The sequence below is a fragment of the Microcaecilia unicolor genome, chromosome 1 (genome assembly GCF_901765095.1).
Source record: "Microcaecilia unicolor chromosome 1, aMicUni1.1, whole genome shotgun sequence".
Classification (NCBI taxonomy): Eukaryota; Metazoa; Chordata; class Amphibia; order Gymnophiona; family Siphonopidae; genus Microcaecilia; species Microcaecilia unicolor.
In genome coordinates, this window is record NC_044031.1 from 619,427,732 (window position 1) to 619,454,864 (window position 27,133).

Below are 27,133 nucleotides of genomic sequence, written 5' to 3' on the forward strand. Positions count from 1 at the left end.
AGGGGCAGTCAAATTGGGGCAGTCTGGATTCACTGAACGGTAAGGGTTAGGTGCCGAACGCAGCATTGAAGAGGTGGGCTTTAAGCAAAGACTTGAAGACGGGCAGGGAGGGGGCTTGGCGTAAGGGTTCAGGAAGGTTGTTCCAAGCATAGGGTGAGGCGAGGCAGAATGAGCGGAGCCTGGAGTTGGCGGTGGTGGAGAAGGGTACTGAGAGGAGGGATTTGTCCTGTGAACGGAGGTTACGGGCAGGAACGTAAGGGGAGATGAGGGTAGATAGATAGTGAGGGGCAGCAGACTGAGTGCATTTGTAGGTAAGAAGAAGCTTGAATTGAATGCGGTATCTGATCAGAAGCCACTGAAGTGACCTGAGGAGAGGGGTGATATGAGTATATCGGTTCTGGTGAAATATGAGACGTGCAGCAGAGTTCTGAACAGATTGAAGGGGGGATAGATGGCTAAGTGGAAGGCTGGTGAGGAGTAAGTTGCAGTAGTCCAGGCGAGAGGTAATGAGAGTGTGGACGAGAGTTCGGGTGGTGTGTTCAGAGAGGAAAGGGCGAATTTTGCTGATGTTAAAGAGGAAGAAGCGACAGGTCTTGGCTATCTGCTGGATATGCGCAGAGAAGGAGAGAGAGGAGTCAAAGATGACTCCGAGGTTGCGGGCAGATGAGACGGGGAGGATGAGGGTGTTATCAACTGAGATAGAAAGTGGAGGAAGAGGAGAAGTGGGTTTTGGTTGAAAGACGATAAGCTCGGTCTTGGACATGTTCAGTTTCAGGTGGCGGTTGGACATCCAGGCAGCAATGTCGGATAAGCAGGCCGATACCTTTGCCTGGGTCTCCGCGGTGATGTCTGGTGTGGAGAGATACAGTTGGGTGTCATCAGCATAGAGATATAGCGGAATTAGAAAAGATACAGAGAAGGGTGATGAAAGTGATGACTTCCCTATGAGGAAGGACTAAAGCAGCTGGGGCTCTTCAGGTTGGAGAAAATATGGCTGTGGGGAGATATGATAGAGATCCATAAAATTCTGAGTGGAGAGGAACAGGTAGACGTGAATCAATGTTTACTGTTTCCAAAAATACTAGGACTAGGAGGACAAGCAATGAAGCTACTAAGTAGTAAATTTAAAACAACCCTAAGAAAATATTTCTTCACTTAATGTGTAATTAAATTCTGGAATTTGCTGCCAGTTAGCTTTGCAGGGTTTAAAAATGGTTTGAATAATTTCCTGAAAGAAAAGTCCATAAACCATTAGACTTGGAAAATCCACTGCTTATTTCTAGGATAAGCAGTATAAAATCTGTTTTACTGTTCTGGGATCTTACCAAGTGCTTGTGACCTGGAATGGCCACTGTTGGAAACAGGATTTTAGTCTGTCTCAGTATGGCAAGCTTACAGTTTCTCTCAAATCTTAACCAAATATGACTATTTTTTTTTCAAAATCATATTTACTGAAATTTTGTATAAGTAAAATATAACAAATTAAGCTGAAATACGAACATCAATTAAATAGCATAGTTATAATGTGTCAAACATGATGCATCTCAAATAAGATAAACATAAAACATTTTGAGCAGAAATATGAAAAGCATTACAGAGAGGATGCTGATAAAAAGTTATCTAGTTTACACCACTTGTGCTTATGTTTACGAGAAGGAAAAAAAATAAAGAAATATCTTCATATTTTTAAAATAATACTGTGTTCCACCACCAGGAGTGGCCCAGTGGTTAGAGCACCGGTCTTGCAATCCAGAGGTGGCCAGTTCAAATCCCACTGCTGCTCCTTGTGATCTTGGGCAAGTCACTTAACCCTCCATTGCCTCAGGTACAAACTTGATTGTGAGCCCTCCTGGGATAGAGAAATATCCAGTGTACCTGAATGTAACTCACCTTGAGCTACTACTAAAAAAAGGTGCGAGCATAACTCCCAGACATAATATTACTAGAAGGTTCTTATGAGAATCACTCAAAAATCTCAATTTTTAAAGCTCAAATTCACTTTATATGGGTGACATATTTATTTAACTAGTAAAACAGGCCCGTTTCTGACACAAATGAAATGGGTGCTAGCAAGGTTTTCCTCGGAGTATGTGTGAGATTGACTGTGTGTGTGAGAGAGAGAGTGAATGAATGTGTGAGTGTGTGTGTGTGACAGAGAGAGTGTGAGACTGCTGGGTATGAGTGTGTCTCCTCTGTCCCCCCTCCAGCCACCCAGCGATTCTCCTCTTCTCTCCCACCTCCCCCTCCAGCCACCCAGTGAGTCTCCTCTGTTCCCTGACCCCCCCTAGCCACCTAGTGAATCTCCTCTCTCCCCTGCCTCCCCCCTCCAGCCACCCAGCGATTCTCCTCTCTCCCTTGCCCCCCTCCAGCCACCCAGCGATTGTCCTATCTCCCCTGCTCCCCCTCCAGCCACTCCTCCACTTTAATCAGCATATATTAAATTCCCCCCATGTGCTACAGAAAAGCACGAGCACATCCTATATAATAAAATGCACCTCCAACGTTCTGAAGCCGAGAAAGTGAAGCCAGCCTTGAAGCATTCGTGTGCTCTGTAGGGCTCCATCTCCTCAATTGCCAACACATAGTTCCGGGCCATTGCAGGACTGCTTCAAGGCTTGAAGGCTTCACTTTCTCAGCTTCAGAACGTTGGAGGTGCGTTTTATTATATGGGATTATTTATTTATTTGTTGCATTCGTACCCCACATTTTCCCACCTATTTGCAGGCTCAATGTGGCTTACACAGTACCGTAAGGCGTTTGCCAAATCCGGTAGAGAACAGATACAAGGTTATGTTGTGTTCGAATAAGATAGATGTATTCCAAGCTCCATTAGGGTCGAAAGAAGGGAGGCTGTATATTTATCAGCTGTTTGAGTACAGACACACAGCACGAAAAAGGTCACAGCTCACATCTGCCACCTCTTTTGACCCCAACTCATACTTTTGCTAGCCAAGGCCATTTTGTTTTGGGTTTTTTTTTTTACATCGGCTGTGCTGTGGGTTGGGGGAGGGGGTTCCAGACTCTACTACTACTACTACTATTTAACATTTCTAGAGCGCTACAAAGTGTACGCAGCGCTGTACAAACACAGAAGAAAGACAGTCCCTGCTCAAAGAGCTTACAATCTAATAGACAAAAAGTAAAGCATTTAAATTTAAAATATTTAAATTTAAAATATTTAAGCAGTCAAGCACAAGAGAACAGTCACAGAAGGACAGAAGATGTTGAAGGGTGGTCAGTGTGATTAGGTGTAACTCTGGTTGGACTCCCTCCCTGAAAGGTCCGGTTACATTACACTTTAAAAGGAGTAAATACCAAGATAGTCACTCAGAAAGTAGGGTGTATTGCTACAATTTGTTTGCATCAGCTGCCGTTCTGCAGTAGAAAAAAAATAGGTTCGGATTTTAACCTCTACCGACAACTCGCCTGGTTTCAGGCTGACCATTTTCAATTAGGTCCCCAGCCCGTAGACTACTCTGTGCCGTGACCGTCCAAGATCGGCAAGACAGCGCTGTTGCTGGCGTCTGTCCTCCCGGGGACAGAACATGTTTAAATTCCCCGCCTCCACTTGTTCCTTCCCGGGCTGCACTGGGCTGGCCACCACCTTTCCTGCTTCTTCTACCAGGAGAGACTTATTTTAGAGCGCCTTCTTCCTCTCGATGGGGATCAAGAAGTTGGCAGAGCTGATCAAGGACGCAGTTCCAGAATCCGTGTGCTCTGTGCCCCTGCAACAGTACCGAGGTAAGTGGAAGCAGCAGCGCCGTGCGACAGGCAGTGCGCAGAGGAGGAGGGGAGGCGATGGGCTGCGCCGTGCGCGAGATGCCAATTCCCGAATTCTGCCTACGGGTCTACAAAATCCAGCATGCAATGGAAGAAGAGGGCAAGGTAAGAGTTAGAGCTTCAATCCAGACAGAGTCCCGGTCCGGCTTCGGAACCGGTGTGAGGCAGAGGGCGGGGACAGGCAGGCCGAAGGTGAAGTTGCCTAGAGGGCGGAATGAGGAAGGGGGCGGGACGCAGCAGGTCAAAGATGAAGTCAAGGATGTTTGATGGAGTACTGCAGACGGCATGACGTCAAATAGTTGAAGTGAAAAGAAATCCGCTGGCAAGCGGTGAACTCAAAATGCCCCACAATAAATATAACAGTACAAAGAAAGTAGGAGAGTGACCAAGGATACCAAAGACAGGAAGATGTGCCTTAATAAAAGAGTTTATTTGGGGTGTGAAGGCTCTATTTTAGGAAGTATGTAAATGGTTGGGATGACAAGGTGTGTTACCTGTAGGAATTGTCTTTCTTTTTGAGTGAGAAAACCCATTTTTGAGGAAATGCTGATGAGTTCAGTTATATCTTTTTGAATTTCTTCTGTGGGATCATCCTGTAACGGAATGTAAAAATTCCGATCGTCTAGTTGTCGCTGGACCTCCTGTACATACTTTTCTCTTTCCATAATCACTATTCCTCCGCCTTTATCGGCGGGTTTAATTACTATAGAGCAGGGGCGTAGCCAGACAACAGATTTTGGGTGGGCCTAGGCAAGAAGTGGGTGGGCACGAAATGTTTCCCCTCCCCCCCCCCCCCCCCCCCCCCCCCAAAACCACCACCAAAAAATATCTCAGATGGCATAAAAATGCTTCTTTCTACCTTGGAGGTCTGCAGTAGGCATGCACTGAAAACTGAGCATGCGCAGGTGCTGGTATCGTGGAGAGTAGCGTCTCCGTTACCATCAGGGGGAAGTCTTCAGCTGGCAGAGCTTGGGATCTCCACTAAATGTGTGCTCAGGGCCCACCCAGGCCCACCTATGGCTACGCCGCTGCTATAGAGGTGTTAGTTGACAGATCTTTAATGGCACTCCGTTCAGAAGCTGTTGTGTTGTAATAACGAGGTTACTTGTCCTGCTCCTGTCACTGTTCGCAGCAAAATTCCCCAGGGCCGGGCACTAGCATGGCTCTCCTGTTCCTGTGCGCGGCAGCACCACAGAGCAGAGTCCTTCCTTCCTGCTGCGTCCAAAGAGGCTGTTTGGACACAGCAGGAAGGAAGTACTGTGCTCATAGGTTGTACTTTGCTGTCTTTTGGTCCGTCACCTGACCAGGAATGCACAGACCACTACTCCTTGATCAAAACCGGTAATCTGCGTTCAGAAATCTGCTTTGCCAATGCTTTTCACCGTACCATAAACATGATCTCTTTGGGGTGTTTGACAATGTAATGAAATTATCCAGCGAAGAAACATCCTGTTTGACTACATCTAAAACAATGAACACTGTACAAATTTATTGTTTGCTGAAGGAGGACCCATATGCCGCGGAATGATTTTTAGATGTTTTACCCAGTGATTGGTCACTCGGGCTGCCTTTGCCACAGAGACCTTTAACTTTAGTGGTAAACACCCACTCTCACACAACTTACTTGGCGAGCAATGGTTAGCCATCTATCAGTCTCAGAACGGTGTTGGCAAGTTTTTTTATTCCTACAGACACCCCCCTAATAGTTTTCTGTTTCCTAGCAGTATTATGGACTTTTTTATAGAAGTATTATGAAACTATTGTATACCACAACAGATGATTAGAACACCCTATATCGATTTCCTGTGGTCAACACTGTCTGTTTTTCTTACACCACCATTGTAAAGACTTGTCTTTTGAAGATGTTTTACAATTATATTCTGAGGACCCTCTAAAAATGATGAAATAGTGTTATAGTTTGTGAAAAACAAAGAAAGTGCTGTGTGTGTAGATCTTTTTGAAGTGTAGTTTGTAACCTACAGAGATGTGTTTCCTACAAAGAGTGCCATTACTACTACTACTATTTAGCATTTCTATAGCGCTACAAGGCGTACGCAGCGCAGCACAAACATAGAAGAAAGACAGTCCCTGCTCAAAGAGCTTACAATCTAATAGACAAAAAAAAAAGTAATCAAATCAATTAATGTGTACAGGAAGGAGGAGAGGAGGGTAGGTGGAGGCGAGTGGTTACGAGTCAAAAGCTTCTAAATAAATTCTGTAAAGGGATCACTGTTCTCGCATCAGGTGTCTGTGTACAAAGTATCTAGACAGCAGATGTACAGATCAGTAGGATGCACAGCAGTCAAAACAAATAAGGTCAGAAACAACACAGTTTATACCTAATTATTCAACCACCCTTAGGTGCGTGTAAGGTCTGGATAAACGAATTAAAACCATCCATATTTTAAGCAAATGCCCCAAATATGTAATGCTTGGTAGCAATAATAAAACAGTGATGTAATAGTCACATAGCAGGTAACCAACAGATTTATTTTCCACTGAAAATAATTAACTTTGTATGAACTTGGTGGCTAATAGTGTGCTGCTTTGACCAAGCCCTGTGACTGCACCCTATTCCCGTGCCACAGGGTAAGGGCACATTTATGTGTGGTCTGGGCGCCTGTAAGATGATGTCAGTGCCACGCACTTCCAGGTCCTCTCCACTCCTCCTACTGGCTTCTGTAGCCTGCAGTCTCCTGCTCACCATGCTGAAAGCCTCCAGGTATCCCTACGCCACAAAAATTCTGTTCAAAATACAGTCACAAAAAAGGTTTCCAATCGATCTGATTGTTTAATACTTATGGTACTAAAGCAGTGTTTCCCAAGTCCGGTCCTGGAGTACCCCTTGCCAGTCAGGTGTTCAGGATATCCACAATGAATATGCATGAAAGAGATTTGCATATAATGGAGGCAGTGTATGCAAATCAAGTTCATGCATATTCATTGTGGATATCCTAAAACCTGAGTGGCAAGGGGTACTCCAGTACTGGACTTGGGAATCACTGCTCTAAAGTATTGAGTCTGAAAATCCACCTCAATTCTTTCCATTGTAACCTTTTCACTTTTCTCTTTGTAGCCTGTTCCCTTCCCCCGTTCCAGGAGAGCCCCTTAATCTATAGCAAAACAGCGCAAGCTTTGAAATATATGTTGGAATTAAACAGGATGCTGGGCTTGATGGACCTTTGGTCTTTCCCAGTATGGCAATACTTATGTACTTATGTACAGTGAATCCAGACTGCCCCAATTTGACTGCCCCTATCGGACCGACCGTTCACTTGTCTATTAGATTGTAAGCTCTTTGAGCAGGGACTGTCTCTCTTTGTTAAATTGTACAGCGCTGCGTAATCCTAGTAGTGCTCTAGAAATGTTAAGTAGTAGTAGTAGTAGTACTTATTTAAATGTTCACTTAATTTAAGCCTTTTCATTAAGTAGAGAGGTGTGGTAGCCGTGTTAGTCCACTCTTAAAGGTTATCAATAGAAATCAAACAAAATAAAACATGGAAAAGAAAATAAGATGATACCTTTTTTATTGGACATAATACATTTATTGATTAGCTTTCGAAGGTTGCCCTTCTTCGTCAGATCGGAAGGGCAACCTTCGAAAGCTAATCAAGAAATGTATTAAATTATGTCCAATAAAAAAGGTATCATCTTATTTTCTTTTCCATGTTTTATTTTGTTTGATTTCTATTGAAAGCCTTTTCATTTGGGGGGGAAGTGACGTCACCGAGCCAAGATGGCTGCTTGAGCAAAGAGCTCTGGCTGTCCCACGAAGAAAAGTGGAAAATACAAGCAGTTAGCGCGAAGCTACAATAAAATCAGCGATCGCGGACAATAGCGGAACATCAGGTGATCGAAAAACGCATGGCAGCTCGAACAATAAAGCACTCGCTGGCGGGTTTCGCGTACACGGGATCCAGTGCGTCGACACAGCAGGCCGCGGTACCAAAAAAGAAAAACAGCATGGCGGAAGGCCCAGCGGAGGAGCGGCCGGTTCAACAAGAACAGATACCGCAGGAATCCCAGATCCTCTTTACACAAGAGGAATCGCTAACGGGCGAAAATGAACCAATCCTAGAGATTCGAGACTGGCTAAAAGAAATAACAGGAGAACTGAAAGCCTTACGCTCTGATTTAATCACGTTGGGTGCGGATCTCAGAGGTGATATTGCTGCATTAGGAACGCGAGTAGCAGAAACGGAAGAGCGCTTAGATGACCAAAGCGAACTGCTGCAATCTGTAACGGAGCAACAAGCGGAGGAAAGGAAAAACATCCAACAAATATGGGACAAAATGGAGGATATAGAAAACCGCAGTAGACGTCACAACATCAGAATCCGAGGTATTCCTGAGATTCCCCTATATGCGGATTGTGAATATACAGTGCAGCAAATAGCAAGCGCCATCCTAAAGGAAATACAAATAGATAAAGATCCCTCGGAGATACAAATCGAGAGGGCACATCGAGCGCTTGGAGCACCCAGAAATAATCAGCCGAAAGATATGATAGCCTGCTTTGTGGACTATAAGCTGAAAGAGAAAATAATGCAGGCAGCACGAGAAAAGCCGAATTTCAAATGGGATACACACCAGATTCAACTTTATCAAGATCTGGCGGCTTCTACGCTGCGACGACGGGCAGAACTACGCCCGATCACTCAATACTTACGCACGCAGAACATTCAATATAGATGGAGTCACCCCTTCGCCCTGCGCTTCTATAAAGAGGGAAAATTACACCAAATCAGAGAGGTGGCAGAAGCGGCATTGATATTTCCAGACAAAGAGTTGCACTCCACGATTGCGCCAAGGCGGGAAATGGGGACAACGCGCAGAGAGAGACCCAGATGGCAGAGACTGACAAAAGGAAAAGGACGGCTACAGCGTCAGCAATCGGATACTGCACTGAGAAGTGGAGATCGGGTGACTACTTGAACTTAAATCGATAACACAGAATCTAGTGACCAAGAAGCATTGCAATGGAAGATGCACAATGGCGCACACAGAATAGCTACTACTAAGGACTGAGAGGTAGTAAGTGAACTGTAATGCCACTGTTGTTAAAGCAGGAATATAAAGGTTAATGTGTTAATGTTGCATTAGAGAAGAGTTTAAAATGTTCAACTATGTTTAAACACATACTGGGCTAACAGTACACGAAATAGCTAACTGGTAAGCAGAGGGACACGGGACGGTCACATTTTACCCCAGCACACCTGATCCAAATATGACAGGTGATAACGGTCATGGGAGTGGGATACATGGGGATAGAGGGGGGAAATATTCACTGATACTGCTGCACCAAGATAGATATGGTCTTTTGAGGCAGAGGGGTTGCGAGAGTAACAGAGAAGGAGAGGATATGGCAGAAACTAACAAAGAAGGACATGATGGGCACTATTGACTTACTCACTATCAATGTGAAGGGCTTAAACTCCCCGGCAAAACGCCAACTCCTTTTTAAGGAGGCAATGCGTCTCAGGGCAGATATAATTTTTGCGCAAGAAACGCATTTGCTGCCCAAACATGAAAAGCTATGTAGACATGGGCGGTATAAGGATATATATATTTTGCATCTAGTCACAAAGAGAACAAAAAAAAGGGGGTACTGATAGCACTGACACACAGATACATGTGGCAGGTGCGGAGAGTGGTGAGAGATAGAGATGGCCGATATATATTACTGATAATAAGCTTGGGGACAGAGGTCTTTACCTTGCTAAACATCTATGCCCCAAATGAACATCAGGGCTCCTTCTATGAGGAACTATCGGAACTTATAGCAAAATACATAGAGGGAGAATTACTGATTGGAGGGGATTTTAACCTAACGCCCCACCCATCAATGGATAATTCCACACAGGGGATACGATATGCACGAACAGATCGAGCTAAACTACATATGTTTTTATCCAAATGGCAGATGATAGATATATGGAGGCATTATAACCCCACATCTCGTAGTTACACATATTATTCAGCAGTACATGCATCATACTCCAGAATAGATTTATGGCTAGGAGGGCGAGCTGTACTGCAACAGGTGCAAACAATTCAAATACAGAATAGAACATGGTCAGATCATGCCCCGCTAACCTTACAACTAAAAAGTGCAACTAATAGACTGCCCCCCCCCCCCCCGACATGGCGCATGGATGATAGTATGCTAGCAGACCAAAATGTTATAAAACAATTAGAAGAAGATATAAAACACTACATTAGCGAAAATGATACGGGGGAAGTAGGAGATGAGATAGTATGGGAGGGCCTAAAAGCAGTCCTAAGAGGTCAAATTATATCACTGCAGGCTCATAGGAATCGACAGAAGCAAGCAAAAACACAACAACTACATGTAGAGCTAGAAACACTGCAAACAACAATGGCCAATGGAAATCCGCCCACTAACGCAGCGGAGAGATGCCACCAGGTACAACTGGAACTTAGGGAACTCCAGTTAGCAGAAGTGGCGGAAACCTTGCAAAAAACTCAACAAAGCCATTTTGAATTTGGTAATAAAGCGTCCCGATTATTAGCATATAAACTGAAGCAGCATAAAAGCAAAAATCATATCCATACAATAGAAGAAAGCACAGGGCAAAGATTAACCACAACTAAGGAAATTAGCCGGGCCTTTATGGATTTCTATAAACACTTGTATAGAGATGAGATTCACGTAGGCCCTCAAACAACACAGACTTACCTGGAAAAGGTAGAGCTCCCCCAAATCACCCCAGACCAAAGCGCCATACTCTCGGCGCCGATAGAACTAAAAGAGATAGAGTGGGCCATCAGTAACCTACCAAACGGAAAAGCGCCAGGGCCAGACGGGTTTACGAATAAATTTTATAAGAGCTTTAGAAATCTATTAGCCCCCTTACTGGCCCGAGTTTTAAATGGGATTGAGCATCAGGAAAAATTGCTCTACTCGTGGAGGCTGGCACATATAATTATACTGCTAAAGCCGGGGAAAGACCCGAAACACTGCGGTTCATACCGCCCAATATCGTTATTAAACACAGATTATAAAATCTTTACGAAGATTCTGGCTAAGCGCCTACAGATGTTTATGCAGCAATTAGTACGAGATGACCAAACGGGGTTTATAGAGGGTAGACAGACATTTGATAACATAAGAAGAGCCATACATCTTATACAGGAGATCAATAGCACGCAGCAACCAGCGGTACTTCTGTCACTTGACGCCGAAAAAGCATTCGATAGAGTTCACTGGCCCTACATGTTTGAAGTACTAAAGAAAATGGGGATAACAGGCAGCTTTATAGCATGGATAAGACAATTATATAAACAACCACTAGAGGCTCTGATTATTAATGGGGAATGCTCTGAAAGCTTTACACTGGAGAGAGGGACACGACAGGGATGCGCCCTGTCACCTCTGCTTTTTGCCCTAACACTGGAACCCCTAGCCCAGGATATTCGATTACACCCCAAGATACAAGGCGTCCGCATCGGACAAAAGACACATAAAATCATGTTATTCGCAGATGATATCTTGCTTACTGTGACAAATCCACAGGGGTCCATGGAGGGCATAACACAAACTCTGCAGTAATTTGGGAAAATAGCAGGGTTTAAAATAAATATGACTAAATCAGAATTAATGGGCCTGAACCTGTCCGGAGAAGCTACCAAGGCCATAAAACAGCAATACCCACTGCGATGGGCAACTCGCTCATTGCGATATCTGGGGGTCAATCTTACACCCAAATTAACGGATATATATGAAGCAAACTTTCCCCCTAAAATGCGGGAGCTATTCAAAGACCTAGATCGATGGGAGGGATTGGAGCTATCATGGATAGGCAGAATACAAGCGATAAAAATGATGATCTTACCCAAGATATTATATCTCTTCATAGCACTGCCACTACCGATCCCCAATAAATTTTTCCGACAACTAAAGCGTAAAACATTTGCATATATATGGAAGCATAAGCCGCCGCGAGTTCGAGCGGAAATGCTCTATCAATCAAAAAAAAAAGGGGGTATGGGAGTACCAGATTATTATCGATATTATCAAGCAGCACAGCTGAGGATACTGGTAACTTGGGTTAACGCTGAAACAAAACCATGGCTTCAGATAGAAAAACAGTGGGTGGGTATGCATCAACCAGCCATGCTGCTCTGGCAACCTAGAAAGCGCATTAGAGCAATGGCGGCACTTCTGCCAATAGCAATACAATCACCACTCCTGACCTGGAACACGATACGTCAGCAGTATTGCCCAAATAGAACATATTTCCGAAAGATGCACATTAGGGGAACACCAGGTTTTGCATGGGAAGAGGGAGATACAGTGTATAAACAATGGGAACAGAGAGGGCTAAAACAGCTAGGACAAATATGGGAAGAGGGGGTAGTACGTTCCTATGAGGAGCTGCAGGAGGAATATGATCTTCAACCACAACATTTAATTTACTACTCCAGAATTAGAAATTACATTCTTCGAAAAGCGAGGGCAGAGTTGCAGGGGGAGGAAACAGAGTTGGAACGGGCTATGGGTGGGAGTAGCACCAAGGGATGTATAACACGAATATATGCAGCACTATTAGCACATAGAACCCCCATATTGAAATACACACAGAGATGGGAACAAGACACAGATACTAGACATGATATACACAGCTGGGAGAAGGCATGGGGTTTCTTGTTAAGTAGCTCTGTGAGTAGTGCCATTATAGAGAATGGATATAAAATACTATATCGCTGGTACTACACCCCGGACAGACTAGCCAAAATGATACCAGAAGCGTCGAATCAATGCTGGAGAGGATGTACAATGAAGGGAGACATGCTACACATCTGGTGGACGTGCCCAAAAATACAAAGATACTGGAGAGAACTGTTGGACATGCTTAAACAAATACTGGGCAAAGAATATCCACTAACAGTGGATCATTGCATACTACACTTTCGACCTACAGGACTTTCGAAACCTCTACATCGATTGGCCTCCATGTTTTTGACAGCGAGCAAGATAGCGGTGGCATCCGCATGGAAGCAACAGTCGACTCCCCCAGTAATGAAGGTGATATATAAAATGGACTACTTCTACCAAATGTCTAAACTGACAGCAATAAAGAATGGACAAGTAGCCCAGTTCTTAAAAATCTGGGATAAGTACAAAGAGTGGAGGCATCGAGCCGGGATCGACCTTGATGCGCCCCAGCTGATGACACCGCGGCTCTGAACGCCACTAAAAGTGCAAGGACCGAAATACATCATAAACTTAACCACGGGTGCAGCAGTATTGGGACTATTGCAAAATGAAAATAGAAGAGACATATGGGCAGGGAGTTGGGGAAGGGAGGGAGGGGGGAGGGGATATGGGATTGTTTAAATGTAAACTACAGCAATATACTTTGAAATGTATGTTAAAATATATAAATAAACATTAAAAAAAAAAAGAAAGCCTTTTCATTTGAATAGTCTGGAAGCAAATCCAACATACAATTTTTCACACGGACACTGTATGATATAAATCACAAACGCAGTCTTACAATTTGTAAAAATTTCTTAATTTATAAGTTCTTAAATTTCCAAGATTTCTAAATTCCCTTAGTTGAAATGACATGTCACAAATTATACAGTTCCCACAGAGGCATTCACCCTCCCAACCTTTACCCCTGTATAATTCCTTTGCTGTACTGGAGCATTATGATTCTCAGAAAAGAAGTACTGCGGAAGAGCCAGAGGAAAGCAATGTAGCTCTATCCAAGAGACTGTCACGTCTGTGGCCGTGACCACCCTCAGCCTTACCTTCTTTCTGGGGGTCAGCAGCTCTGCTGGCTTCTGTCTGTGTTTGTGTTTGTCTTGTCTCTAGTCTCTGTGCTGATTGCTTCACTAGACCTCACCTGTGTGGGCTATGCCTCTCTAGGGAGCCAGCATCTAAGATGGCTGCCACCGGCTCTGTGCCAGCTTCCAAGATGGCTCTTGCTTGTCTTTCCTGTGGGCTCACTTCCTATGTGTGTCAAACCTCTGTTTGGGGTCAGTGTACTTCCTGCTTCTGTCCTACTGCTGGTGACTCATCAGTGAGAGCCTTCAAGGAAGTGCTGTGCTTGTAGTCAGTGCCTTTGCATAAGTGTTATGCTCTTAGGCCAGGTCAGGTTAGTAAGTGTCTGCTGCACTACTGCTTAGCCTCTCTCTGGGTTCCAGCCCAGTTTCTTTCTGTGTCTGTGTCTCTGTTGTCCTTCCGTGGGGGGTCTTCCCTGCCACTGTCTGTGGACTGCGGGTCCTTCCTGGCTTACCCTGTGTTTGGGGTGAAGCCTCTGTTCCTGGCTTACCCTGTGTTTGGGGTGAAGCCTCTGCTCCAGGCTTACCCTGTGTTGGGGTGAAGCCTCTGTTCCTGGCTTACCCTGGGTTGGGGTGAAGCCTTTGTCCGGGTTTGTTCTCTGTCTGTATGCGAAGCCTCAGCCTTTGTGGGTTCCCCAGTCAGTGTGTGGAACGGCTGTGGCTTCAGACCCTTGGCCTGTTCTTCCTGGTTACTCTGTTTGCTGTGCTGCCTGCCCAAGACCCTTGGCCTGTTATTCCTGGTTTGCTCTCTTTACCCTGAACCCTGCCTTGCCTAGCCTGTGTGCCTACCCTGCTTGTACATCCTGAGGGTATATCCTGAATCCTGTATCTGTCTGGCTAGTGTGTTTTCCTGGGTGATTATTCCTGTATCCTGTCTCCACCTAGCTAGAGGGTTTACCCTGTGGGTATTCCCGGATCCCCATTCTGCCTAGTGTGTTGCTGCCCTAGTCCTTGCTCCTGCTAGCTTCTGTACGCCTTGTGTTCCTTGGTCTGTCTTCTGGGTCATGCTAGTGGCTGTGCATCAGCACACTGTCTGAGTCTAGTTCTGTGCCCTGTCACCCTCGTGTATCCCAGACCCAGGGTGGGTTCTCTGGATCTTCAGTTCCTGCCTTATCCTGCAAGTCCTGCCGGCCGCCTGTACTTCGGAGCTCAACTCCGGAGGAACGGTGGCTAGGTGCAGGTGAAGCTGTTCCTGTCTCATCTGTTCTAGTTGCCTGCCTTGTACTACTCCAGTCCAGAGTTCCAGTACTGCTCTTCTGTGTTTCCAGTCCCGAGGTGGTCTTGCCTGCCGCTCCTCGGCAGTGGCCCAAGGGCTCACGGACTCCAGTCCTGCCTCGAGGACCTGACAGAATGCCAAGGCCCTCGAGAACGCAACAGAGACATCCCCAAAACAATGATGGATTGTCCCCAGTGCGTATTTCCTAGTAAAAAAGGTGCCGGTACTCAAATGCTAGGCCACTCTTCAGGGGTGGGGTAATCACTGAGGGACCCACCCCATAATAGCCAGGCCCCCTGCAACCGGTCACAGAATGTATGACATGGCAGGATTGGTGTGTAGAGCCTCAGCTTTTTCATTAAAACTTGGGGTCCATGGGTCAATTTTAGCAGACAACAGAAAAGGTGCCGGTACTCAGTACCCCCAAGTACCCCCTCAAAAAAAGCCCTGATTGTCCCTAATCAGAAAACTCTTACTGCTAGGAGACTCCATTATAAGAAGCATTAATTTAGGAACACAGTTCAAGGGTCCCAATCTAGTGAATTGCCTTCCAGGATTCTCAGCTACCAGAAGTACCAACTAAATACTGAATGTGATCCGAAAAGTAAGAAATGACCTGGCCAACAATAGCAAGTTTGGAGCACAGAGAGCATTCAAGAACATTGTGATTGAGCGAGTTATAATTTTTAAAATTAATAAATATTTATAGTACACTCTTGAAAGTGTGTGCAGTATTGATAAAATCTGAATAAAGACAATTAATTTATCCTTAAACTTATATTAGTGAGTGGAAAAAGGCTGGCTCGTTTTGGGCTGTTTTTTGGTCAGCCACTTTTAGGAGAGAATAATTGGCAGTCCTGTTTCTAAAGCCTTTCTGTTTAACCTCTGCGTAGCCTGAAAAAAGGACACTTTATTATAGACTATAAATCATGTCAATATGTTAAATGTCAAAAATATTTCTCCATAGGTGTCTTTTTTTTGTTTCTCAGACTAGTGTTTTGCAGCACAGTACTCATCTGAAAAACCTCTGGATGAACTTTCTACTGAGCTGTTACTGCTTTCTCTTTAAAAAAATTTTTGGGATGAATTCCTGCTGAGCCATTGCTGCATTTAAGACCCTCAATGTAATTTCTTAGTCACAATAAGAGATGTGGATTTGTTTAGTATATTAACCTATTTTAGTAGATCATATGATCTTTTAGGTCATCACTTTGGTCTAAAGCAGAAAATCCCTGCAGTGTTGATGATATTTACCTTGGCTTTTGTCTCGTAGACCGTATAATAGCTCTGGACACTTCCATTTGCATTTACCAGTTCCGCACAAAAATGCCAGCTATCATTAACAGCTATGGAGAGGACATCAGGTAGGGTGCATTAAGTAACAAATACAAATGCAGAGTTGTGTTCTGCCTACAGAAAGAATGCATCATCGGCTTCATAGAGAGAAGTTGGTGAAAGAGCTGGAGCTAGAAGGTTACTTGAGGCAGTGGTTCCCAAACTGTGAGGTCTCATCATCAGTGGATGGGGGGAGGGGGTCAGAGAAACAAGGACACTCTTCTCTCTCTCACTTGACTTCCACTGGGTCACAGAAACAGGACCACGCCTCTTTCTCTAGACTTCCACAATGACTTAAGCCCAGTAGTGGTAGCCAGCATGGGGCCAGTGAGTCGGTGAGCATTCACAGGCTGTTTCTCTTCCTCCTGTGTGGGCATCCTCTTAAACTGGAAACCCATGCAACATACTGGCACCTGTGAGATCCCACTGATTCACTTGGCATGTGCTGTCTGCTGCTGCCTTCACACTTTTGTTAAGTGGGGAAAGAAGGAAGGGGAGGACAGTGGAGGTCTCGTATTTTGTTTTCATTGTGATCTGGGGCCTTGTGAATTTTTAAGTGTTAATATGGGGTCATATTGGATAAAAATTTGAGAAACACTAGCTTAAGTTCCAATAAAGGGGTTGGTTTACTAAGATGTGTTAAGCAGTAAATTCAGGAGTTGGTGTGCTTGAACAGTGCAGGCTTCTTAAGAGTCCTTCTGATTTCCACATTCACCCTGGAATTCTATATATCGCACCAAAACTTCCGTAGGGAAGTCGAAGTGTATTCTATAACAATGTGCATAACTTAATTAGTTGACAAGCTGATAAGTGCTGTTAACAACTTTGAAACCACACAAAATCTCCCCACAAAAAATGCTCTTTGGTAGACGCAACCAATTAAACTACCAAACCAAAGATATGAACTCAATGCCTGCAAATAGCAATACCTTTAACTTTTCTCTTTATACATTGTTTTTATATATACATATTCATAGTATGATTTGTTCTTTATTTTATATAAGAGAACCCTCGGAAGATACCACTTGTAAAGACAATGTCATTGGTTATTTTGCCTAGTGGCATAGCATCTCTTCATTGGGCTATCCCTTAGTTATAATTTTTTATATAAGTGCTATTGCAAACACATAGGAGTGCTCAAACTAAATGTGCTCAAAATAATAATAAACTTATCTTATCTTTAAGCCATGTCCATGTCTCTTAATTCTGTAATCCACATGGGCTTCCCCTGGTTACGCCTGACACCGCGGGTTTCAATGCTTTCCTCAGGGACTCGGGTTAATTGCCCTCAACAGGTCCACAATGACCTGTGAGCTGAGACATCAACGCTGAATGCTTGTGCTGCACTCGCAAGTTCTTTAGAGGCGCTATTTAAAGGCTACCAACAGCTGTCGCTTCATCATGACGTCACTTCAGCCCTTCGGCAAAGTGTGAAACCACCTGGATGTCAACTGCTTTGGCCAGAAAGAGAAAAGTTAAAGGTATTGCTATTTGCAGGCATTGAGTTCATATCTTTGGTTTGGTAGTTTAAGTGCTGTTAACAAGCAATTATCAGCACTAATTGGCATTAATTAGAATTTATGCACATTACTTGCTAAGTGTATGCTGTAACATGGTGCATGTAAATTCTAAGTCGCACAGTTGAAAAGTGGGCGTGGCTATGGGCCGAAACACGATTTGTGTGGAGTCCATTGCATATTTTAAAATAAAACTTCTGATGTGAACTCTTTGAATCCGTTGGACGTTTTTTCTACAGCAGTGGAGGAACTTACAGGGAGGAAGGTAATGCTGAGAGGGAAAACAGGTCAGTGAAAGGTAGGTAACAGTGCTTTCCTTCATCAGTTTCAATGAATAAAGTTTACAGTGTAGGACTGGGATTAGTTTCCTGAAGGGGTGGGGGGAGTCAGTGGGGAAATGGGCTGGGTAGGGGACAGACTGAGGACTTCTGGGAGGGTGATCGTGAGGGTGGTATGGATGGGCCGGGCTGGACTGCAAGAAATAGAGCAAGAACAGTGTGAATGGGCTTGGGTGGTGGAGGGAGAAGAATGAGGTTGGGGCATCCTGGTGGGGATGATCTGAGGTGGAAGTAGTGGGAGTTCCAGTGCATTCCTTGCTGTTATGGCCATGTCAATGTGTGCATCATCTGGAATGATCTTCATTTAAATATGTCCTGGTCAATTGTACCCACAACCAACCAGGTCTTATTCTTCTCTTTTTCAGCCACAGTAAAATGTTTTCTGTTGAGCATTCTTGGCTCCTGTGAGTAGAAGTGTGCACTTTCTTCTTCAGTGTGCATACATTTTCCTGCATTTAGTGGAGGTGCTCCCAGAAATGGGAACGTGGCAGAGGCTGATGGCACCTCGTCCACGTTGTCAGATGCATCTATAAGGTGCCTCCAGCCTCTGTCACATCTACCCCATCTCCATAGACAAGGTTAGAGAGGGGATTTAAACAATATGTGCATTTTTGTATCTTCAAAAGTAGGTACATTGTTGTAGCCAGAAAAAGTACCTGCAAAGCAGAGAGGTGTGTAGTGAGTAATTTTTCCTTTGGCAGTTTTCCATGTGAAAGGATGTTTGTATTTTCCCTTTTGAAAATTGATGCAAGGTGCATGGGTAAAAATTGCCCACAGACTTTGCAGCTTTGCAGACGGTATGAAAATTGGGTCTGAATTTAAAACCTACAATTATTATAGAAAATGAGAGATCATTCAAATGAACTAGTTTAACCTGGTAGAAAAACAATTCATATACCATCTAGGCTGGATTGGTATTTGTTAACAAGGCCAATACAGAAACTGTGCCACACTGGATGAATTCCTAAATACAATGGCATCAATCTTCAGAGAGCGGAGATCTTTTTTTTTCTGGCCAACTTAATTCCCAGATATTCAATGCCAGGCCATACCCAGGCACTGCCATTGGATATCCAGGCTTATATGGCTACCTAACACTTCTGCGGTTAAGTGCACTTAACTGCTTATCATGAACCACATAAAAATTGGACTGTGTTTACGTGGTCCTATTTGTTGTTGTTGTTACATTTGTACCCCTCGCTTTCCCACTCATAGCAGGCTCAGTGCGGTATACATGGGGCAATGGATGGTTAAGTGACTTGCCCAGAGTCACAAGGAGCTGCCTGTGCCTGAAGTGGGAATTGAACTCAGTTCCTCAGTTCCCCAGGACCAAAGTCCACCACCCTAACCACTAGGCCACTCCTCTACTCCAATCAAGCACTGAATAAGCCTTAGCCACATAAGTGCTGACTTTGTCCCTGGATTGCCCACAAATTAGCCGGTTTCAGCTTAGGCTTTTACCGCAGATATTCAGTGGCACTTGGGAAGACTTGGCATCTAAATGGCAGATGAAATTTAATGTAGACAAATGCAAAGTGGTGCACATTGGGAAGAATAATCCGAATCTTAGTTACCAGATGCTAGGGTCCACCTTGGGAGTCAACACTGAAGAAAAAAGATCTAGGTGTCGTTGTAGACCTTCTGCCTAGTGTCGTTGTAGACCTTCTGCCTAGTGTGTGTCAGCAGCCCAAAAAACAAACAAACAAACAAACAGGATGCTAGGAATTTTTAGGAAAGGGATGCAAAAGACCAAGAATATTATAATGCCTCTGTTTCGCTCCATGGTGCAATCTTACCTTGAGTATTGTGTTCAATTCTGGTCACTGTATCTCAAAAACAATACAGCAGAAGTAGAAAAGGTTCAAAGAAGAGCGACAAAAATGATAAAGGTAGATGGAACTCCTCTCGTATGAGGAAAGACTAAATAGGTTTAGGGCTCTTCAGCTTGGAGAAGAGACAGCTGAGGGAGGGATATGATTGAGGTCTATAAAATCCTGAGTGGTGTAGAACAAGTAAAAATAAATCAATTTTTTTAGTCCTTCAAAAAGTACAAAGACTAGGGGACACTCGATGAAATTACTTGGAAATACTTTTAAAAGAAATAGGAGGAAATATTTTATCACTCAACAAATGGTTAAGCTCTGGAACTGGCTACCAGAGGATTTGGTAATAGCAGTTAGCATATCTGGGTTTTAAAAAGGTTTGGACGAGTTCTTGGAGGAAAAGCTCATATTCTGCTATTGAGACAGACATGAGGAAGTCACTGCTTGCCCTGGGATTGGTAGCATGGAATGGTGCTACTATTTAGGTTTCTGCCAGGCAGGGGCGTAGCCAGACATCCAATTTTGGGTGGGCCTGGGCCCAAGATGGGTCGGCAGAAGAACCCCACCCCATCCCACAGGTGATTTGATCTCTCCTTCTCTCGTCTGCATGCCATATGGTCTGTCAAAACATCCCCCTCTCCCGCATACCTTTTAAATAGCAGATTTTCACCGGCAGCGAGCAGCAACTAATATATACTGCTCATGTTGGCCCCACAGCCTTCCCACTGATGCAACTTCCTGTTTCCACATAGGCGGGAATAAGGCTGTGGGGCTGGAGTGAATGGTATGTATCAGTCGCTGCTTGCTGCAGGCGAAGATCTACTATTTACAAGGTATGCAGAAGGGACAGTTTTCAGCTGGTGGGACTTAGGAATCCCTGCCAGCCACATCTTAGGTGTGCTGCTTCTGGGTGGGCCTGAGCCCAAAGTCGGGCCTACCCTTGGCTACACCACTGCTGCCAGGTACTTGTACCTGGATTGGCCACTGTTGGAAACAGGATACTGGGCTAGATGTACCATTGATCTGGCACAGTATGGCTATTCTTATTTTCCATGTAAGTGCCATTGAATATCCATAGTTAGCCCCAGAGAAGCAATTTAAAGGACCAAGAGCCTCTCCTGGCTGTTTAAATTGCTTTCAGTATTGACACCATTTAATTTTTGTATTGGGCTTGTAGACTTTGTTATTGCCTGATCTCTGTGTGTGCCTGCTTGGGGTATGTTAAAGCACTTTTGAAGAGCAGTCAGATATGAAGGAGGACTCAGGAAAACCATTTCTTAAAAGCAAAGATTCTTTTTTACTATGACATGCATACTTCTTTCTTATACTGTAGAATTTGAAGCATAAACTATTGTGTCTCGTGTTTTTCAGCCACCTTCAAGGACTCTTTTATCGAACAGTTTATCTCCTGGAAAATGGGATTAAGCCTGTGTATGTCTTCGAAGGACACCCTCCTAACTTGAAACAGCCACTGGTTAGTATCACAGTGAAGCAGCCTGTCTCTAGGGAGGAAGACCATGGCGGAGAGCAAGAGTACAAGACAAAGAACGGGAGAAATATGTGGGGCAGAGCAAAAGACAGAACAGGGACACAGGACAGATGGTTAGATGGTGGAAGACCTGATAAGATGGAGCGGTACATCAAGTCTTATTAAACAGGAAAGAAAGCAGGGACTCTAGACAGATGAGATACATGGAGGAAGAGCGTACATAAAAGAGCAGGGACATGAAGGAAGAGGGAGTGTTCTCTTCATTAGCTGGTAGAAGCTTCGATGGGAGTGTCTGTAGATCCTGATGGAGACCTTTAATTTTGTTGGCAAAGTAAGTGGCAAAATCATGCTGATTAGTTGTGACTGGGAAAGCTGGTTCTGTTGTGGGGTACAGTTGAGCCTATCTTCATCTAGGTGAGATTTTCTCCATTTTCTTTCCAGTTGGTATCCTTGACACTTAAGGATCCTTAGTTCTGGGTAGCTCATTGTTTGTGCTAAATGCATGATTGCAGGAGTATTTGGTTTTACCTGTATATGACGATTGCTGTATGTATTACTATTCTGGTTGATATCAAGTATGCAGGGCTGCCGAGGGGAGGGGGCAGGGGAGACAAGATTCCCCAGGCCCGTCCTCCAAGGAGGACCTGGCACTGACGATCAAAAGAGATTGTTGTGCCGGCCACAAGTACTTCTTCCTGCTGAGTCCTGCCTATGTGGAAACAGGAAGTTACTTCATAGGAGGTGGGACATGGGAGAAAGAAGGACCTATAGCTGGCAAAGCACACACTCTCGTTCACTGCTGTTGGGGGGGGGGGGGGGAGCAACAGCAATGGTAGGGGGAATTGATGAGGGAGGGGATGGCAGAGGAGCCCTGAAGATTGTTTGCCCCGGGCCCAACTTTGTCTCTCGGTTCCTCTTCAGGTATGCTATTTTTATTTGTGACTTGTACATAGTTGGTATGATCTCTATATATCCACATATTTATATATACAGTGGTAATTCTGCATGGTTGTGGTTTCTTTCATTTGTAGTTGCAGTTTATTTTTTAAATTTATGTTGGATTATTGTATTTCAGTTTAGGAATCATTATTATTTTACCTGTTTCTTTTTTAATATATTGTGATCCCTTGAGCTAATAAGTATTTACATAATGATTTTATGAAATTTTCACCCATCTATTAATGTTCCCTTATGACTTTATGGTGTCATTACATATTTGCAGGGTTGTTTATGATTTATTAATTATGGCTATATATATTGTTAATATGTGTCCCTAAAAAAACAATATATATATGTTTTTCTTGGCTTTTTATATATTTCATAATGTATTTATAATTTATTGTAGACTCCTGATTTATGCAGGCTGCATAGCTGAAACATGGCCCATGTTGAGTCTTCTTTGAAGCTAAAAACGTTAATTCTACATAATTTGTCACTGGTCATCTCCACTATCTGTTTGTTTGTTTCAGTCAATTCAAGTGATAGGAGAAAAGTTTTATGACTTTTCCCATGTCATTTTTAACCCGAAACAGGAGGAAATTCTAAATTTGTTTTCTGTCGTCTGTTGCTCAATACTAGGGGCATCATTAAAGAACAATGCATACTGTTTCCCCAAATGAAAAAAAGTTTTAAAAAGAACCTCAAATAAAACGAAAAATCCCATAAAGGAGGTGGGAAACAAAACAAAGTAAGACGTTTTGGTCCTCACACACCCCTAGTGCTATCGACATTTCTTAGAAGAATCCTTGCTGAGTGCATCCTCTGTGTATCTTTGTAACAGTGCTGAGGTGAGCAGGGGTACGGGTACATGTCTATGGCTGACAACTTCCTCCTCTTACAGTTGGCCCGGCGTGCTGCAGCATCAGGAAAGGGCAGGAGAAACACAAATGCAGGTAAGAGACTGATGCCTACTGATCTCTGAGGTGTGCTTTATGAAACACAGACATGGTTGAGTTTTTTCAGCCTTCCCCGCCACAGACTGATAAGAACATAAGAGTAGTCACACTGGATCAGACCAATGCTTCATTTAGCCCAGTATCCTGTTTCCGAACAGTGGCCAAGCCACCTCACAAGTACCTGGCAGAAACCCAATTATTATCAACATTCCATGCTACCAATCCTGGGGCAGTTTTAACACCTGCCATGAGTTGTGCCAGTGGAGTCATACCAAACACAGCTGGAGATTGGAATGTGAAGTCCTTGTAATAGTTTTCCATTTCTGCACTTACAGATCTGCCCCTTCCTGAGGCATTGAAAATTATGCATGCTGTCAAACAATGCATAGACAATACAGTCTCAATTATCTGATCTTCGCTAATCCAACAGACCCCCCCCCCGGTGACGTCATCGTGTTACTGTTGAGAATTGCGCAGGTTCTCTTCCTGTTTTCTGGCTTCACACGCTTCAAGGAAGCCATGTTTGATCTGAGACCATACTGCTCTGTAAGGGAACCATGCTTTTCTTTTTTTGTTGCTGGTTAGTGTTATTAAACAGTATTTTAAATACTGATACCTGATGTCTGTTCTTCATGCATAAAGTATGTTTTCTGTGCATTTTTTAAGGGGTTACCATTGTTTTCCATATTATCCGACAACAGCTTGATCCCGTTTTCGTCAGATATCGAGACTGTACTGTACTGAGAGATGCTGTTTTCAAATGGCATAGAGCCTCCTTTTACACAGAACATAGCAATAAGAATTGAGATGTCCAGGTCAGGACATGCTCAGTTCTGCTGACATTTTGGAAAAGGATCTGCCTGTGCAGAGCCTTGTAAAAAATTCCTGCAGGACTGCACATGTGTTTGCCAGCACATGCATTGGGAGCAGCCATGTTAAAAACAATCAGCACAAACCTGGCAGCTTCCATTTGGAAATGGCAGTTTTCACAGATTCCACGTGTAGCTGCTTCATGTTACAAATCTGCACATGTAAGTGCTGCCCGTGTAGAGATTCTACAACTTTATCTTATTTCATTGTCGAGGTGTAAATGGGGGGATTCAGGGGAATGACTCCCTTATTCTTTTCTGTAAATCCCTGGCTGAAATGAGTACTTTTTAAAACCTAGGCATGCCTTTGAGCTTGTATAAAATCCAGCGTGGATATTTTTCCTCATACATGTGTATTCCCGGTATAAAATGCAGAACACATGTGTAGATTTATTTAGTTGCGATCAAGCCATGCCCAAACCAAATCTTTGCATGTTATGGATCACCATGTATAAATAGTGGCTTTCTGAAATTGGTATTTATATAACATAGTAGATGACGGCAGAAAAAGACCTGCACGGTCCATCCAGTCTGCCCAACAAGACAACTCATGTGTGCTACTTTTGTGTATACCCTACTTTGATTTGTGCCTGTGCTGTTCAGGGCACAGACCGTATAAGTCTGCCCAGCACTAGCCCCGCCTCCCAACCACCGGCTCTGGCACAGACCGTATAAGTCTGCCCAGCGCTATCCCTGCCTCCCAACCTCCAGTCCCGCCTCCCACCACTGGCTCTAGCACAGACCGTATAAGTCTGCCCCGCACTATCCCCGCCTCCCAACCTCCAACCCCGCCTCCCACTACCGGCTCTGCTATCCAATCTCGGTTAAGCTCCTGAGGATCCATTCCTTCTGAACAGGATTCCTTTATGTTTATCCCTCGCATGTTTGAATTCCGTTACCGTTTTCCTCTCCACCACCTCCCGCGGGAGGGCATTCCAAGCATCCACCACTCTCTCCGTGAAGAAATACTTCCTGACATTTTTCTTGAGTCTGCCCCCTGGTATTTATATAACAATGACTATAACCACATTCATTTTAATAAAACCTTTCTGCTACCTGACCTGATGGCTGTGGAGATGAACTGCTCCCTGGGCTGGTTGGATCAGGGGATATTGATGTTGAGAAGACAGCACTCCCAGCTCCTTTTGTGGAAGGAGTTCCACTCACTTTATAACAGTGTCACCTAGTGGCCATGTTCAGGAGCCACGATGCTATGCTCTGGTGCGAACTGTTCTCACTTTGTACATGTGGGAATAATGCTTAGTATTTCTAGTCCTTGGACTACTTTAGAGTGAATTACATAATGCAGTGTTCCCCCTCAGATACTCATGCCTACCAGTTCTTGTCCATCTGTGCCATCCAGGGTCGCCAAGAGTGGGGGCAAGAATCTCCCGGGCCCAGCCTCTAAGGGGGGACCCGGCCATAAGTGTTGCTATGGGGCTGCACAAATGCACCCCAGCATTAAATTTTCACCCCACCCCCGCCCAGTTCAGTATCTCTTTCATCTTTCCTTCCTCCCCTCGGCAGTGTTCCTGCAGAATACTGGCAGCATCAAAAAAAGAATGCAACCTGCCTCAGAAGTGTTCTCTCTGCTTTGTCCCGCTTCCTCTGACCAACTTCCTGGGTCCATACAGGCGGGACAAACAGCAGAGGAAACACTTTGGAGGTCAGCCAGAGGTAAGTTGTTTCGTTTTTGATGCTGCCAGCAGCCTGCAGGACCATTGCAGACAACAAAGGTAGAAAAAATAATTTTATTTTTAGTTTAAGATAAAGTAGTATGGTAGCTGTGTTAATTTTTTGTTTTTATTTGTAGTTGTTGATTTGTAATGTAGTGAATAGAATATGTCAATTTTTGAAATTTACATCTGCTATCTTTATAGCAGTACAAGACTGGTAAAATGGGTGTGGCTACTGTAGTTGTGGAGCCATAGATAGTGACCCTGCCCTTAAGGTTGGCCCTGGATCTGCTAGGCCTGAACCCTCTTTGTTCTTCTCATAGTAAGTTGTGCACTTGAGTTAAGCTGGCTATCCAATCATTCAACTGTAAATTTTTTCAGGTACAGATAAAAGAACAATTCCTCTTCAGTAAATCTCTTTTTTTTTTCAGCGGCTTTACAGTTATACCTTTCTTCCAATTCATCTGGTTCTTTTTCCCTCTCCCATGCCACATTACACAATCATAGTAGCCATTCTGTTATTTGATTTGATCCTTTATTCAAGAGTTCTGCAGAGACAGTAGCATAGTAAGGGGGAGGGGGAGGGAAGACTGCTCCAGGTGCCATTTTAACAGGGGCACAGGCAACGCCAACTTCAGTTGAAACACATAAGTGCCAGTTTTGGGTAGCTTAATCAGAATTTATCCTTGCTACTGTCAAGGTTGGTGACATCACTTCTTCTCATTATCACTTTTAGCCAACTCTTCTACCAATTGAACTATAGATGCAAGAACAGCTGAGTGTGTTTTAGGAGGTCCAACTTTCAAATGCTGTTCTGCTTAATATTTTGGAGCATGTGTCTGCAGGGGAGCAGCATTCTGTATTACTGAGTAGTATATCAGCTTTTGTCCCTTAGTCTGGCTTCTACTGCTCATGGATGGGAAGGCTAAGCAGATAGCATTTATGGCCCCTGGGAAGGAGGGAGGTGAATTCAGGTATTGTCCCCCAGCAACACTGGTTGATTGATTTAAACATGCACTTATTTTGGGTTCTGAAGGGAACCAAATAGGCACTCTTCACTCAAATTTTTGTCACATCATATAACCTGGTCCATATACCAGGTTTGTTTCTACTTCACTTCCCTGTATTAACTTTATATCTCGATTGGGTTTTGAAGGGAAACATGGTCCATGTCTGTCAGCATAAGGATTGTCACTAAAACCCCAGATTGGGCCTGGACAAATCTGGTCCAGATCTAGGAGTTGCCTCCAAAATTTAGTCACCAAGATGGATACTACTATTACTCCATCTTGACCCCCCCAAATACGCTTACCCATCCCCTAATCTCTGCTGTAGTACTACCATTCAGCTACCTACTCCTGAATCCGCATGCACTACCATTT

At 44.0% G+C, this 27,133-nt stretch overlaps 1 protein-coding gene across 1 annotated transcript in view; it reads left to right on the forward strand.

Annotated features, from left to right (window-relative positions):
- Nucleotides 1-3,302: 3,302 nt before the first annotated feature.
- The window catches only part of LOC115481167 (probable flap endonuclease 1 homolog), a 55,502-nt gene continuing 31,671 nt past the window's right edge, over nt 3,303-27,133 (forward strand). The window contains exons 1-4 of the mRNA XM_030220218.1: nt 3,303-3,741; nt 16,083-16,173; nt 21,194-21,296; nt 23,152-23,203. Of these exons, the coding sequence (XP_030076078.1) occupies nt 3,660-3,741; nt 16,083-16,173; nt 21,194-21,296; nt 23,152-23,203 (328 nt within the window). The 5' untranslated portion in view covers nt 3,303-3,659. The remainder of the gene's footprint in view (nt 3,742-16,082; nt 16,174-21,193; nt 21,297-23,151; nt 23,204-27,133) is intronic.